The 17329-nt window shown below is 42.6% G+C and overlaps 1 protein-coding gene across 9 annotated transcripts in view; it reads right to left on the reverse strand.

The window, feature by feature from the left end:
- Positions 1-1181: 1181 nt before the first annotated feature.
- Positions 1182-17329, reverse strand: part of LOC124863275 (rho GTPase-activating protein 27-like) — a 38980-nt gene continuing 22832 nt past the window's right edge. Inside the window, exons 5-22 of one of the 9 annotated variants that reach the window (XM_047357596.1) lie at positions 14300-14380; positions 14071-14226; positions 13886-13951; positions 13733-13813; positions 13575-13655; positions 12852-12929; positions 12456-12521; positions 9728-9795; positions 9511-9598; positions 8690-8791; positions 8375-8488; positions 7072-7138; positions 6741-6857; positions 6318-6416; positions 5301-5378; positions 4429-4563; positions 3712-3817; positions 1182-3618 (exon numbers count right to left, since the gene is read on the reverse strand). In XM_047357596.1, coding sequence (XP_047213552.1) covers positions 3411-3618; positions 3712-3817; positions 4429-4563; positions 5301-5378; positions 6318-6416; positions 6741-6857; positions 7072-7138; positions 8375-8488; positions 8690-8791; positions 9511-9598; positions 9728-9795; positions 12456-12521; positions 12852-12929; positions 13575-13655; positions 13733-13813; positions 13886-13951; positions 14071-14226; positions 14300-14380 — 1791 coding nt within the window. In that variant the 3' untranslated portion in view covers positions 1182-3410. Of the gene's footprint in view, positions 3619-3711; positions 3818-4428; positions 4564-5300; positions 5379-6317; positions 6417-6740; positions 6858-7071; positions 7139-8374; positions 8489-8689; positions 8792-9510; positions 9599-9727; positions 9796-12455; positions 12522-12851; positions 12930-13574; positions 13656-13732; positions 13814-13885; positions 13952-14070; positions 14227-14299; positions 14438-17329 lie in introns of all 9 variants that reach the window. The other 8 variants (XM_047357595.1, XM_047357593.1, XM_047357594.1 and 5 more) reach the window with 8 other exon arrangements.

The raw sequence follows: 17329 nt of genomic DNA on the forward strand, positions 1-17329 counted from the left end.
CTGTACTTCTTGAGGAAGCTTAGGTCCTTTGGTGTTTGCAGCAAGATGCTGCATATCTTCTATAAGTCTGTTGTGGAAAGTGTGATCTCTTCTACCATCATCTGCTGAGGAAGCAGCATCAGAACCAGGGACTTAAAAAAGCTCAACAAGCTGATAAAGAAGGTTGGTTCTGTTCTGGGGTCTCCTCTGGAACCTCTTGAGATCATTGTGGAAAGACGGATTCTTCATAAAATGAAGAACATTATGGAGAACCCTGAGCATCCTCTTCATGAGACTGTCCTACAACAACAGAGTGTCTTCAGATGTGCTGTAGACAGAAGCTACAGGAGATCCTTCCTGCCCACAGCCATCAGCATCTACAACAGCTCCTAGAAGAAACTTGGATGAGTTCCATTTAATTTCACTTTTGGATTAATGAAGTATTTTTGAATTAAATGCTGTTCATTCACTGACTCCTCATGAATCTGCAGTTTCCCTGGAAAGGACGCCACACCCCAAACCTCCGCAGAAGATCCAGTAACAGATTCTATGTTTGCAGTGTTTCCATCAGAACTGAAATTATCCTCAGAAGTTTTTATTTCATTCATCTAAGTGAATCCTGAAAATGACGTCCTTCAGTTAGTAGCATTGCCCCATTAGTTAGCAGGAACATGTTCAGGTGGAGACATCTCATGATCCAGACCGAGCAGTTCGGATATTCCATGTTTATCAAACTAAAGAGTTCTGAGGTTGGACCTTACTGAAGGTCTCTTTTAACAGAAGCTGATGATTTTCCTTCAGGAATCACGTCTATTCCTATTCTGTCCGACCACCGCCCAGAGAGCAGATCATTGTTTGGTTAGTCTGGATCAAACATTTCTAGCTAAATAAATCTGGTCCTGATCTCTGTGAGGAAAGCGGACCTGCTGTGGGTTTAATTCCCAAAGGTCTTAACTCCATCTGGACTTTAACAGACGAGGCCAGGGTCGGAATCTGACACAGAAAACTTTCCACTTTTTTAAAAACTGACTGGTGAAGCCTCTGCTGGGATGAAGGTCAACTACCTCTTCTTCATTCAGATCCAAGAGAATCCAGTCTGGTTTCTTTAACCGATTCTGGCTGATAAACTATTTTTTGCATTTAACCTAAAAACATTAGGTTCTTTAAAGAAATCTAAAATCTAGAATTGGACACAGCAGCGATTCCTGGTTTAATAGATGACTTTATTGCTAATAAAATTCCCTTCTATTTACAGAAACTCTTTATATTTCATGTTTACCTTGTTCCGTGTCTCTAATACATCTAAACAGTACAAAACAAAGAATTAATGTACAGAAGATCAGTAACAAAATTCATTACAGCAGAAATGTTGCAGGAAAACTTCTCCCTAGAAACCATTTGAAGGACTTTGTTCTCTGGACGTTTGGGAGTCCCTCAGGGAATCATCCTGGACCCACTGAACTTTACAACACCATCTTTGGATTGAAACTTTTCATGAAGCTTCTGTCTCTTTTATAGAGTTACATGTCCCCGTTTTCACTCTTTGAGTGCATTACAGACAGACATCTGGGGTTTTGTTCAAACACTGGGAATGATGGGATCATTTCTCTGAATCCCCAAACAATAAAGACAGAGCTTTATGAAATAAACGTTTTAGAAATAAATTCAGAAGGCTGGAATTCTAAACCAGTGTTTAACAAAATGAATTCTGATTAACATAAACCTGGCCCTGACATCAGGGAACGATCCAAACTGTATCCGGACAGCACCAACTGGTAGACCAGTCTCCTATAGAAGAGCAATTTTTAAATTACTGACATTTCCAGACTTAAATTCTAGGACTTCCCAGTTGGTCTTCATGCCATTATTGGCCACGTAAGGTCTAAGTGGAGAACATTCTCCTGTAGGAACAAATGTTATTAACACAGAGCTTCATGCTGTAAAACTATCCTCAGGAAAAGCTGCGACTGCATCCGAACTGGACTAACTGCGCTGCAGATGGTCTGCATTTAAACTTTTACTGAAACCCTCTCTAAAGATTAATCTGAAAACCTGCAACTTGGACTTTTATCTTTTAGAAAATAAGGAATAGTGTCTAGAAAGAAACGTTCTTCTATGCTTGAACTGAAAAATACTAAAAGCTCCTTTCTGCACCTGATGGATAAACTGGTGAAAGCCGAACTTTTTAACTCAACCTCATTGTTTAGAACTTCCAGCATACAGAAGCATTTGGATCCGAAATGGATCCATCAACCTGCTAAGATTGATTGGGTTCTGGTCGGTTCCAGTTAACACTGTTTAGCTTAATTCTGGTCAGAAAGTCCCAGCGTGAGATGTTTCCGTCACATGAAGGAATGATGGGATTCAGAATTCCACAAGCTTCCGAAAATGAAACGCTGGAATGTTGGAAAGGTTCTGCTACAGTTCTGTTTGGTGTCCTGATGCGCAGGTTTGTTCTGTAGCTTTCAAACAAAATCAACAGGCAGAAGAGCTTTTCAGAACCAGCTCAGTAGTAAACATGTTCTAGCTGCAGGGATTCTCTCTGTATCTGGACTTTTAAATGGTTCTGCAGCATTCTGGAAAACATATACAAGCAACCCGGACAGTGGAGTTCTTGAGCACTGGCCTGTTTTCCTAGAAATGAAAGGGAGCACATAAACGGACCTCCAGGATCCAAACAAGTAATAACTTAAACTGAACTAGAACAGGTCATCGGTGTTATCTGAGGCTCAAAGTTCTGGACGAGGTCAGGAGGTCAGAACATCAGTTTGTGGGGTTGAAGACCACACTTTACTGGTAAAAATAATTTTATTTAGGAGGAGAACGGGGATCAATGCAACATGGAGGTTCTGGAGGGATCTGGAACTCAGTGTCCTTAAAGAAGGGTCCAGTTCTAGTACGGAGGGACGTTCCCAGCAGGTTCTACTTTTAGGCCCGTTCTTGAGATGAAAACATTTAAACTTTTGGTCCTGGTGATTCCAGGTTCTCCTGGTTGGACTTTGGTTCTGTGGGTGTTGGGAGATTCTCGTCAGTACAACAGATAATCTTCAGAACCAGTTTCTCACTTCTGGAGGTTTCTCTCAGGTGTGTAATTAATGACTAGTGGATTCAGGTGTGCTGATTCTAGCAGGTTCTACATTTAGATCCATTTCTGTGTTGGAATATCCTCATTCAAAAGAATAAAACTGAGTCCAAAAGGTTCCAGTAAGAGTCAGAGATGTATTCCTGACTGTTTAGATGACACTAGGTCCATTTGATGTGACTTAGTTCTTTAAAATGAACCTTTTCCAGAAGTTTCAGAACCAGGCCAGAGTTCTTTGATGGTTCTCTTTAAAGTTAAATGGGTTTAGTCCCATTGGTTCTGGTTGGAATGAATCTGCTAGAGGTTCTACAGGTATTGGGAGATTGTTGTTCATTTCAACATATGTTGCTCAGAAGGTTCTGGAAGGCGACAGTGGAGCTCCTTCTATAGAGAAGATATCCTTGAACTTGTTGAGCATGAGCTCCACAATCTGGCTCTGGAAGACCATGTGGACCGTCATGTTGGCGGACTCGATCTGCGGTCGGAGCAGCGTGGGTCCGAACACGATGGCGACGCTCTGAACCGACATTCTGTTGGACTCTTTGTGCTCAATGACCCTGAAACACACGGAGACACAGGTGAGGACTGGAGGAGTTCTGGTGTGCGTTCTGCTTCAGAGTGGTTGGTGTCGGTCAGATGGGTGGACTCACCTGCGCAGGTGTTTGAAGAGCAGCTTCATGGTGTCATAGTTTGGCAGCGGCAGAGAGCGGACCAGGTCCTTCATGTAAGAAATCCTCTGGCTGTGATCTGGAAGTTCTGCACAAACACAAAGATGGACTCAGAGGTCCATTTGGACTCTGCAACATCATTCAGGATCTCCAATATGATCCAACACTGGATGTTAATGAAACTCCTACAGCCTTTGAGGAGAAACTGGAAGCTGAGATTCTTTCTACTTTACTTCAGGTGTTTTTAGTTTTCATTGTGGAAACATGCCGAGTTCTGTTCCTGAAACGGATCTTTCTGGACTTTCTGGACAAATTTTTACAAACATCAGTGACCATCTAAACGGATCAGAGTGTCAAAGGTTGCAAAACCTGTCAGAAAAACCAGTTTGTGATGAAACACAAAGTTCCAGAAGTTCAGTTCTGCAGTAAAGTTTGTCTGAAGGTGAGGAGCTTCATCATCATGAGACAGTTTGAGAAGAAGAAACTTATAGTTTTTTGTTAATAAAAAAGATAATTAAATGTGTTTCAGCTGTTTGAGGGTAAATGTTTAAAGAACAAAATGTTCCTGCAGGATCTCTGCAGGGTTCCAGTTGGAGCCTCAGTCTCAAACATCTGTACGTTAGGAGGCCGAGCGGGGTTGAGGACTGGTGTGTGTGTGTGTGTGTGTGTGTGTGTGTGTGTGTGTGTGTGTGAACTAACGGATGGTGGCGATGAACTTCTCGAAGCTGCTGAAGGGAAACAGTGGCTCTGGAAGCTCTCTGAAGAAGAACTTGAGCGCCCCAGTGATCACGTGGATCTCCTCCCACTGTCCGTCCTCCAAGTCCAAATGTTCCTCTGCCAGGACACAGAACCACAAAGTGAGAAGGACAACCTTCAGTGTGATGAACTGTGTTCTGAACTTTTTCTGGAATTGAACTCCTGATCATGTTGATGCATCAACAGAAAACAGGAAATAATTTAATAAAACCTTCTGCAGACGGAGAGAATAACTTTCACATCTTCGTTTGGGTTCTAAACTGCTTTCTGATTGGTTCTGATCTGAGTCGATCAACTTATCCAGTTTTAGAGCAAGCAAATAAACTTTGGATTTCAGAGAGAATTTGGGGTTCTTCCAAATGTTCTGGATCAGACTGAGGCTGAATGAGGTGAAACCAACAACTCTGCTTCTGCAGCAGTTCACCAGAACAATTCAGTCCTTATTCTGCAGCAGCGTTCAGTCCACGTCGGTGGTGCAGAAACATCTAGCTAACGCTGAAGATGATCTGGCGTCAGTATTTACAACCAAACTCAGCACAGATCCAGCTCAGAACCACATTTTCTCTCAGACAAATCAGTTCTAGTTTACTGACTGGACTCAGGTTCTGGTTCCACTGTATGTCTACACTCCCATGACCCTAATCCGATAGTTCAAGGAAGGTTCTCTTGCAAAACATGTTGGTGTGCAGAGATTTGTTTTCTCTAATGGTCTCCATCTTGGTTCTAATTTAAAACACAGTTTAGACCGGGTCATTTTTCTCTATACCCGACTCTACTGTCTGACTGTTAGACAGGAGCAGCAGGGTTCTAGTTACCGTGATCGGCTTTATGTCGGAGTTTCTGGATCACAGCCAGGTTCCCGTTCACTCTGTAGATGCCGTCGACATCCAAACCTGAAGGAACGTTGAGGAGAACAAACTGCGGTCAGTTCTCTCTGAGGAGAATAAAACTTCACAGACATGTTCTGGTGTTAAAAGAACCTCCTGACTGGACCGCTGATGGTGAGACACCTGTCTCACCTGGATCAGCCTGGGGGAGCCCATGAAGCAGTTGTGGTGAACTGGATCTAGTTCTGATCCAGTTTTTCACTTTGAAAACAGAACATTTCCTAAAAGTATTTTTCCCCATAAGTTTCATGTGTGTCAGATCTTTGGCTCCCTCTGCTGGTTCTTTGTTGTAACCAGAACTTCAGGTTACTTTAAATCTTCTACTCAGCTGTAAACATTTCATCCAGATGACGTCACAACCTCTTAATCAGCTGCTGAATTTCAATGCATTTCTGCTGGTAAGGAAATAATCTGATGAATTATGGAGAAAAATAATAAAAAATTGTCTCCAATATTTTTATTTAATTGTAGATTATTTTCCCTGCAGGTTCTAGATTTCCACACGGACTGTGGTTCTGATCCCTGTTTGGACCAGCTGGCACCTATTAATCATGAGAAACAATGAAAACATAAACCTGAAAGACAGGTAATAAAATAAATAAAATAAAATGTACTGATGATGAGGACAGGGGAACTCTCTGCGAGAACATTGGAGGAAGATCTTTGACTTCATGTTCTGGAAACCCAGCTTTGCAAATACTGACGAACTTAAAGATCTAATTCACTTTGATTGACTGATTATTTTAACTGTGGTGACAGAATAATATCCACTCATCTAATCAGGTGAGAAAAATAATATATTCATAAAATTTTATTTCTGAGTTTCCATTAAAAACATTTTTTAAACTCTGACATGTGGCGCTTTCTGGCCATCTTTAACCAAAACGACCCAAGCAGAGAGGGAATATTTTTATGTTTGGGAAGATTTATGATCGATGGGATCACCTCTCCTCTCCACAGTCCTGATGCATTTCTCCACAAATTTGGGAATGGTGGAGTTTTCCCTGTGACAGAGGACATCCAGGTGGCAGCCGAACACGTTGTCTGCAGAAGAAAAACAATTTGCCTTTAAACAAAACTGAGTCAGAGGGTGAAAGAAACATCTGCAGGAACATCTCATGGATCACACCCATAAACACAAATCTTTACATGTCCCTGTACTGTACTGTACAGGCACATGATCAGAAGCATCTCCTAAATGTTACATCTGACCTAAAAAAACAGGAAAAACCCTGAAACGTCCTGATGTTTCCTTTAGACGTCCGAGGTGAAGTAAAACGTTCTGATCTATCTGGCAGGACAAGAAATTCCCTGAAGTTCTGGTTTTAACCTAGCAGAACTGGTTCGGTGTTCTGGTCTGTTTCATACCTCTGATGTATCCCTTCTCTTTGACGCTCTGTAGCGTTGGTCTCCTCTGCAGGAAACGTTTCAGTTTGCCTCGGATCCGGTTCTGCTCCGAGTCTGCTGCTGAGGTGTTCCTGTTGGCTGAAAAAGCAGCAGAAGAAAGCATGAGACTGAAGCTGGAGAGATATAACCAGGTACACAGAGAAGCTCTTATTGTGTAGTTCCTAGGAAAAAAACCATAATAACTGAATGATCTTCTGAAGCTGATTTTATTTTAACATGATCAAATGATGGTCCTCTGCCGCTGCTGGTAGAGACCAGCTGAAGCTCTGAGAACATTTTCCGGGAGACTCACATGTTCTCTTCCTGTCCTCTCTGTCTGAGCCTGTGTCATCCTCTTCATCACTCAGATGCTCCGGTTCCTGAAAAAAGGAACAAAGCAGCAGCTCAGATTGCAGATCTTGTTTAAGTGTAGCTTCAGGTTCAGCTGGAAGGAATTTTACAGTCTGAGAAGGTGCCTGAGGGATGACAGACGTCCACGCAAAAAGTAAAAGTCATGCAAGAACTGCCACTGACAATGCCCAGTCTCAGAAGACCTTGATCTGATGATCTAGCAGGAGTGTATGGAGCTAACAGGCATGTGATGTATCTGGAGGCTTTTTAATTGCTGTATGTCAGAAGGAGGATTTTGTACTGAATCTTGAATCTGACTGGCAGCCAGAGAAGGTGCAGGATGTGACCGCAGATTATATGTTGAGCAATCTTGTGGCTGAGGTTTGGAATACCTGCAAGTAGGAAACTGAATCATGACTTATGCAGGAACAGATATGCAGGAGTCCCGGTGATAAAGACAGCAGCAGATGAGCATTTGAAATGATGCCTACGCTTTTAGTAGAACGTTTTAGATTTCTAACTAAGGTTGCAAGGGATTGGAACATCATCAGGAATGTTCTTTGGAAAGAAATGAACACATCTTGTCTTTTGGGCAAAATTCTATTCATGATACCGAGTTCTGAACTTTGCAAGCTTGTCAGGCTTCTGGGACGTTAAATCTGTTTATCGTCAGCTTAACGTTGATACCACACACGGCTACATTTCTGTATGGAGTGGGCCAACAGGTCCAACTAAACTAGAACAGAAATTTCATCATGATCGAAGTTAGGGAGAATATTATCAGAACCATAGGGGCCCTGCATCTGTGCCTTGGATAAAACCCTGAATGAAATAAGTAGAATATGTACGTTTCTTCTGCTCAAACAGTTTCTGCTAAGATCTTAAGAAAAATGCAGCTTATTAGCAGCTGAGGGCTTAGATGAGGTTTCTTGAGAAAGGTTTTGATTGAAACTAATTCCAAAGGTCCAGATACAACACCAGAACCAGCATACTGGGCCTAATGACTGTGTTGGATTCTTTTAGAGGCTCATAGTTTGCAGGAGCTCATTAAGAAAAATGATCAAACAGAACAAGTAAATATGTATTTATTAGTGAAAAAGAATGTAAAATTTCAACTGTGCTCCTCCAATCACTGAGTTATGTTGGAAGAGGAAGAGGTGAACTAGTGGCGGTGATTCTGATCCAGAGTTTGAGTTTGGAGGTGAGGTAGGAGGTTCTTGGTCTACTTGCTGACATGAGTTTGGCTCTAAGGTGTGTTGCTGTACCGGCTGATGAGGCGTCAGGTGGTGGATGGTGTCCTGGATGACTTTGCACCAGTCTGAGATGATGCTCTCAGTGTCGTACTGCATCAGATACTCGCAGCCCTGACGGGTCTTCAGCTGCACGCACGCACACACACACACACACACACACACACACACACACACACACACACACACACACACACACACACACACACACACACACACACACACACACACACACACACACACACACACACAGCACAGTTACACACTGCTGTCTCACATGTAGCCCAACGGGCCATAACCATGGCAACAGAGACGCTGCTGTAGCCTCACCTCCAGAACGAACTTCTTGGAGGACTTGTCTTTGGCTGCCCATTGAACTGACCCTCCTCTCAGCTCCACAGTGTACTCGGGAACAATCTGTGAAGCTTTGTTCTGAAGGAAGAGCAGAAATCCATCTCATCATTGAAACCATCATCTGTGTGTCTTCAGCCTTCTGTAGGCTTCAGCTGCCTGTGGGAATTTCTACATTTGGTTGGCACTAAAACTGCGACAAGAGAAACTCATCTTTCAATCATTTCAACTGGTCTAGATCAGTTCTCTAGGTTTCTGAAGGTCTATCTAGAGTTCTTCTTTGGCTTTAGCTGTGGAATGACCATTTTCAGAGGTATATATTTTTTTAGGTATGACGTATGTATGTATGTATATATGTATGACGACTTCAAACTCGTAGTCTGTCGAGTTATAACCAACAACTTATCAAAAGTAAGTTGGACTTTTAGGATCTTTGTTGTGAGACTTAAGCTCCAAAATGGTGATTCTCAAAGAGCCGCCAGCTGAAAACCTCCATAAAACCGCAGGATGATGCACATCTCAAGTCCTGGGTCCGATCTTTACCGGGTCATGTTTCTTAAAGACAGGACTTTCAGATTCTGTTCATCTGCAGTGATGTTTCTAGGCTAGATGTTCAGTTACTGGACTGAGAATGGCCAAAGTTCAAAGAAAAACTCTAAAAGGCCTTCAGAAAGCCTCAAAACCAATGGTCCAGACCACTTTAAAACATTGTTCTCTACAGAGAGGTGCAAAGAAATGGCTGTCAGTTCCTACAGTAAACGCAACATTAGAATGTCTACAGGACTGTTCCAGGTTCTCACAGCGTTCCCAGCCGGAGCAGATTTGGGGTCTTTGTGGAAAGTAAGAATCCCACCATGGAGGACGGTCCAGGACTGACTCCAGTTCTTCCTGTTTAACAGAAACATCAAATAATCTTCTCAGAGTTTTAATGTCTATAAAACACTGGGTAATCACAGATTTCCATCTGCAGGTCAGTCAAACTGAGGCTGAATCAGAACTGAAGCTTCTGGGTCTCACCTTATCTTTTTGCCATGATCAACTACTTTGGTCTTGTTAACAATTCCTGCCTTTTCCAGCTGATGGCACTGCAGAGACACAGAAGTACAAGTGAGTTCTCAGGTTTCTGCAGGTCGGCTTTGAAACGTGAGTCCTTGGTAAACATGGGAGTGGAGAGTGGGAGTCTACCTGAGTCTACCTGATTTTCCCTAAGGGCTTCTATCCACCTCAGTTGCTTCATTCAGCAGTTTGCTCCCTCCTGGAATCATTTTCCCACAGAATCAGGAAACTCAGAACAATTTCAGACCTATGGATTTGAGCTGGATCTACTTCTACTTCTAAACTCCTGAAGGTTTATAAGAGTCTCTCCTTTAGAAAAGCTGGGTTTGGGGTTAGAGGTGCATGGTGCAGGATTTATTGCTGCCTGAGCAGAGTTGGTTGCAAAAGCCTTCATGATTTTAAATCATGATGTAAATTTAGGTTTTTCAGACAAAAATAAAGTAATTAAGGGATAACAAATGACAGAGACAATTTCTGTGAACAAGAAGCTCAGCCTTAATGAAACATCAAACTTCAGATACATATCCATCAACATCCAACATGTCCATCAACATCCAACATGTCCATCAACATCCAACATGTCCATCAACATCCAACATGTCCATCAACATCCAACATGTCCATCAACATCCAACATGTCCATCAACATCCAACATATCCATCAACATCCAACATGTCCATCAACATCCAACATGTCCCTAAACACCCAATATGTGTCTCAACATCCAACAAGTCCATAGCTGCTGGAGGAGAAGCAGCATTGAATAGGACAATAACTCTAATCTTGTTTAATTTACACAAAGGCATAGTTGGAATAAAAGTGGTATGCAAGTGGAGAGACCTCCTTTCCCATTAATATTTTAATAATAACACAGCAGTCAAAGTTAGTCAATAAAATATCAAATATAAAATGTTGATGGACATGTTAGATGTTGATGGACATGTTGGATGTTGATGGACATGTTGGATGTTGATGGACATGTTGGATGTTGAGACATATTGGGTGTTTAGGGACATGTTGGATGTTGATGGACATGTTGGATGTTGATGGACATGTTGGATGTTGATGGACATGTTGGATGTTGATGGACATGTTGGATGTTGATGGACATGTTGGATGTTGATGGACATGTTAGATGTTGATGGACATGTTGGATGTTGATGGACATGTTGGATGTTGATGGACATGTTGGATGTTGATGGACATGTTGGATGTTGATGGACATGTTGGATGTTGATGGACATGTTGGATGTTGATGGACATGTTGGATGTTGATGGACATGTTAGATGTTGATGGACATGTTGGATGTTGATGGACATGTTGGATGTTGATGGACATGTTGGATGTTGATGGACATGTTAGATGTTGATGGACATGTTGGATGTTGATGGACATGTTAGATGTTGATGGACATGTTGGATGTTGATGGACATGTTGGATGTTGATGGACATGTTAGATGTTGATGGACATATTGGATGTTGATGGACATGTTAGATGTTGATGGACATGTTGGATGTTGATGGACATGTTGGATGTTGAGACACATATTGGATGTTGAGACACATATTGGATGTTGATGGACATGTTGGATGTTGAGACATATTGGATGTTTAGGGACATGTTAGATGTTGATGGACATATTGGATGTTGATGGACATGTTGGATGTTGATGGACATGTTGGATGTTGAGACATATTGGGTGTTTAGGGACATGTTGGATGTTGATGGACATGTTGGATGTTGATGGACATGTTGGATGTTGAGACACATATTGGATGTTGAGACACATATTGGATGTTGATGGACATGTTAGATGTTGATGGACATATTGGATGTTGATGGACATGTTGGATGTTGATGGACATGTTGGATGTTGATGGACATGTTGGATGTTGAGACACATTGGGTGTTTAGGGACATGTTGGATGTTGATGGACATGTTAGATGTTGATGGACATGTTGGATGTTGATGGACATGTTGGATGTTGAGACACATTGGGTGTTTAGGGACATGTTGGATGTTGATGGACATGTTAGATGTTGATGGACATGTTGGATGTTGATGGACATGTTGGATGTTGATGGACATGTTGGATGTTGAGACAAATTGGGTGTTTAGGGACATGTTGGATGTTGATGGACATGTTAGATGTTGATGGACATGTTGGATGTTGATGGACATGTTGGATGTTGATGGACATTTTCGATCACAGAGTTCTAATAAAAACTCTTCAGAACACGCTGTTTGTGTTCTTCTGTTTGGGCCAAACTGTTGAATGAAACAGATCCTGACTGGAAACACCGAAACAACACTCTCAAACCATAATAACCAAGAACAGAACCAGCATCAGAACAAACCCAGCACTTTAGAGTTGTTAGCTGACAGGATGAATGGTTACTGATGAGCGGTTAGTGGGATTAATGAGCAGAAACTTTTTGGGTAGAAGTCTTATAGCCAGACATGGAACTTTTCAGGATAAATTTGCATTGGGATGTCAAAATGCGGTTTTATGGTAAAAATCTGTCTTGAAAATAAAGCCATGATGCTGAGGTAACACAGCAGGAGGCTCTACGAGGTCTCAGCTGCCCAAAAAGTTCCCTACAGGTAAAAAATAAGATGTTAGAACAAAACGTTAGTAGATTTTGCCACATAGCCTCTAACTTCCAACAGCCAATCAGAACATACATGGTGCTTGGGGATGCCTGTGCTGTGGTTGGACAGATTCCTCCTCAGCTTGAGCCTATTAGGAAGCTAGAATGAGGAAATGATGGGATGAGTCGATGAATAAATGAACAGCTCAACAAATTAATGAGCGAGTCAGGAAATAGCTGAACAAGTCAGTGAACACATAAACGAGTGGAAATTAATGTATATGTCAGTGAATGAATCAATGAGTCAAAGAGCTAATAAATGAGTCAGTGAACCAATGAACAAATCCTTACCTGAATAAAAGAGTCAAAAAACTATGAAAGGGGTCAGAAAAATCAATGAACGGGTCACAGACTCCTGAACAGGACCTAATGAGGGTCTGGGGAACAGGTGAAGGGGTCTGAAAGTGATGCAGCACTGGTGAGTCTGTACCTGTGGACTGTCTGGAGAATGTTTCCTGGAAGCGTCAGTGAGGTCCGAGGCGATCCTTCTGTGTCCCGGGGAGAACATCTGGAACACAGCAAAGATGTTAGGAATCATCTCTCATGAAACGTCCGGATCATGAAGCTCATGTAACAAACTCTATGTGCTCTCTTTCAGACTCTAACCTTGAAAACTGGCTCAGAGTTTATCTGTTCTTTCTTTCTAGATGAAACGACTAAAGGAGCTACATCCATTAACATTTTCTTTTCCTTCCCATAGAAAGTACTCCTGGATCAGTGCTTCTTTGTTCTCTTTGTGTCTCTGCTCTGTTCTCTCAAACCTCCAGTCGGTCGTGGCAGATGGCCGCTCACACTGAGCCTGGTTCTGCTGGAGGTTTCTTCCTGTTAAAAGGGAGTTTTTCCTCTCCACTGTCGCTACATGCATGCTCAGTATGAGGGATTGCTGCAAAGTCAACACCAGTGACTGTCCACTGTCTCTACATGCTCATCCAGGAGGAGTGAATGCTACAAGTCACTGACTGGATGCAATCTGCTGGGTTTCCTTAGACAGAAACACTTTTTATCCAATTTGAATCTGACTGAACTGTTCAATGGTTACGATTAATTGGGATGTATGAACTTGACTGTTGTGAAGAACCTTGAGACAACATGTGTTGTGAATTGGCGCTAAATAAATAAACTGAATTTAATTGAATGGTCCTGTTTCACTCACATCTTCAGCGATGCTGTGTCTAATATTCCTGACCTGCAGAGCTTCTCCCCCCACAGAAACGCCATTTCCCATTAGCCTCTGCTGCAACACAACAAAGCCATCTCATATCAGCAAGTACCAGTGAAGATAGGATTAATATTCCTGTGATGACTGCTCACCTCCTGCTGCCTCTCCGGGTTGCCTGGATCCTTCAGTTCCAGTTGAGCTCTGGAAATCTGAGGCAGTTGCTGCTGAGGATGCTGGGAACACAAACTGGAGGTTAAGCCAGTGAATGGTAGGAAATACTGGAAAACTTTGAGATTCCTTCATACCGTAAAGACACTGTCTCCATTATCGTTGTGTCTGTCCACAGGATAATCTGCCTTCGGTAGAGGAGGCTTTAAACAAACAACAATCATTACATCAAAATCTGGACTATATACTTCAAAGATAAATCACAAAAGCCTACTTCACTGATCCTAAAACATAATAATCCAGGAGAATCTCAGGTTCATACCAGGTCGTCATCCTGCTTTTTGCTGGCTGTGGATCCAGGAGGAGATGAAGGGATTGTTTGGTCAGAAAGAGCCCAGGATGTGGCTCCTGTGTTGGGGTTGTAGTAGTAGACTCTCCCTGAGGCCTCATCCAGCAGCTGCTCCCACTCACAAGAACCCTGAGAGAGAGGAGGAGGAGGTAAGAGAGCAGGAACGTCAGCTGTTACTGATCAGGGAGGAGCACTGCGGTACCTGAGAGGAGGCCGGGGAGAGCGGACTGCATGGATCCTTGTCTCCAGCCGGAGTGGGGCCTCGGTGGTCCGACCAGGTGGTCTGTTTGGTAAGAGGATGGTAAAAAAACTTCCTTCCACTATCCTGATCAGTGTGTACCTGAGCAAATGGGGGTAGAACTCATGATGGCTTAGAGTGTCTGCAGAAACATCTTTGGTTTGTGGTTTCAACATTTCAGATCATTTTCTACTGAAGATAAACAATTTATAAACCAGAGCTTCCAATAAGCTGGGATGTTGTGTAGAACAAAATAAAACCAGAATACAGTTATTTGCAAATCCTGTTCAACCTCCTGTATATGCAACTAAATCCACTACAAAACAAGACATTAAATGTTCAAACTGATAAACCTTATTGTTATTTTGCAAATATTCACTCATTCTGAATTTGATGCTTGCGACACGTTCCAGGTGGGATAGGAGCAACAGAAGACTGGGAAAGTTGTCTAAAAACACCTGTTTGGATCATCCCACAGGTGAACAGGTTAATTGAAAACAGGTGAGTGTCATTATTGGGTATAAAAGGAGCATTCCTGAAAGGCTCAGTGGTTCACAAGCGAGGATGGGGCAAGGTTCACCACTTTGTGAACAACTGAGTGAGTAAATCGTCCAACAGTTTAAGAACAACGTTTTTCAACATAAAACTGCAAGGAATTAAGGAATTTTATCATCTACAGTCCATCATATCATCAAAAGATTCAGAGAATCTAGAGAAATCTCTGCATGTAAGCAGAAAGGACCAACATGGAATGCCCATGACCTTCAACCCCTCAGGAAGCACAGCATTAAATACTGACCATTGCCAGTTAACAGTTTGTCGCTACGTCTACAAGTTAAAACTCTACCATTCAAAACCAAAGCTATATATCAACAACATCCTGAAACAGCGCCAGCTTCTCTGGACTGGAGCTCATCTGAGATGGACGGAAGCAAAGTGGAAAAGTGAGCCGTGGTCTGAGGACTCCACATTTCAGATTGGTTCTGGAAATCATGGACGTCGTGTCCTCGAGGCCAACGAGGAAAATGACTATCTGGCTTGTTATGAGCACTGTTGCCTTGCAGCAAGAAGGTCCTGGGTTCGACTCCCGGCCGGGGGTCTTTCTGCATGTTCATGACATCTCACCGGGTACTCCGACTTCCTCCCACAATCCAAAAACATGACTGTCAGGTTAATTGGAGATAGGCACCAGCTCCCCCGTAACCCACTATGGAATAAGCGGTATAGAAGACAAATGAATGAATGTATCATTATCAGAGCAAAGTTCTAAAGCCAGCAGCTGTGATGGTATGGGTGTGTGTTGGTGCCCATGGCATGGGTAACTGGCACATCTGTGAAGGCACCATTAATGATGGTTCTGGAGCAACATCTGCTGCCATCCAAACATGCCTATCTCAGCAATCCACATTCTGCTCATGTTCCAACAGCTTTGTAGTAAAGAGTTCAGGTTCTAGACTGGCCTGCTTGTAGTCCAGACCTGTCTCCCATTGGAAAGGTGTGGAGCATTATGAAGATCAGAATACGACAGAGACCCAGGACTGTTGAGCAACTGAAGTTGTTCATCAAGCAGGAATGGGAAAGAATTTCAGCTACAAAGCTTCAACGATTACTTCTCATTTCCTTATTGAGTGTTAAAAGAAAAGGTGATGTAACACAGTGGTGAAAAAGGCCCGGTCCAGCTTTGTAGGAACGTGTTGCAAGCATCGAATGGTAAATGGCCTGAACATGAATAGCACTTTATCAAGTCTCCAGAGACCCCAAAGCGCTTTACACTACAAACAGTCATCCACCCATTCACACACTGACATTGGTGAGCTACAAGGTAGCCACAGCTGCCCAGGGGCCAGACTGACAGAGGTGAGGCTGCCATACACAGGCACCACCGAGCCCTCTGACTACCATCAGCAGGCAGGGCGGGTGAAGGTGAGGACACACCTAAGACACAACTGAGACAGACAGCAGGGTTTGAACCGGCAACCCACCAGTTACAGGACAAACTCCTGCCACCTGGGCCACAGCCGCCCCTTAAAAATTCAAATGAGTGAATGTTTGTAAGAAACAATAAAGTTGATCAGTTTGGACATTAAATATCTTGTCTTTGTGGTGGATTCAGTTGTATAGAGGTTAACAGGATTGGCAGATCATTGGATTCTGTTTTTATTTTGTTTTACACAACATTCCAACTTGGAATTTGGTTTTGTGGATGTTTCAGTGCTCTTGGAGGAGAAGCAATCCCACACATAGATTGGACCAGGATGCTTCACGGTTGGTGTGTCATGGGGGTCATGGTGGCTCTCAGCCTTTCTTCTCCAGATTGATCAGAGGAAAAGACATCAGTCTCCTGGTGTCCATTCTCCAAAGTTTCATTCAATCCTCAGTGGTTTTCTTTAACAGATGTGGTTTCTTTGTTGTCTTTGTAAAAATATCGTCTTCTCTGTTTGCTGCAAAGGCACTCAAATCCACCATGCTGTGCTAGATCTGCATTGGTGGCAACACGAGAAGGTGATGGAAACCCTCTTAGATGAAATGTTCTCAGCAGCAGTTTCCTGTGTGTGAGGTCATTTTGAAGCTAAGCTTTTCTTTGGAGGTTAGACAATGATTTCATAACTTCTGTCTCTTTTAGCTCAGTCAGTCTGATTATTAGTTTGATGAAAAGCCAGGTTGATTTGGTTGAAGTCTAATTGCTGAATTCCCTTTGGCATCAGCTGTTCCTTAGGAACACCTGATCCCTGAGCAGGGAACCTAATGATCTCAGGTAACATCTGATCAAACTTTAATTATTTCAGTGTAACCTGAGCACAGAGCAGAGGACAGCTTAAACACAAGATGTGTGTTCGGACCTAAAAACTTGAAACAATAATCAGGTTAAATAGAGTTTTCATTTAATTCTATTTTATAACCAGAAAAGTTACAACCTTCAGTCATTTTCTGCATTTCCTGCAGCTTCTCTAATGTCTCACCGTAATTCATTATTCTCAGTTTCACTTCAGTTGC

This window comes from Girardinichthys multiradiatus, chromosome X (assembly GCF_021462225.1).
Source record: "Girardinichthys multiradiatus isolate DD_20200921_A chromosome X, DD_fGirMul_XY1, whole genome shotgun sequence".
NCBI lineage: Eukaryota > Metazoa > Chordata > Actinopteri > Cyprinodontiformes > Goodeidae > Girardinichthys > Girardinichthys multiradiatus.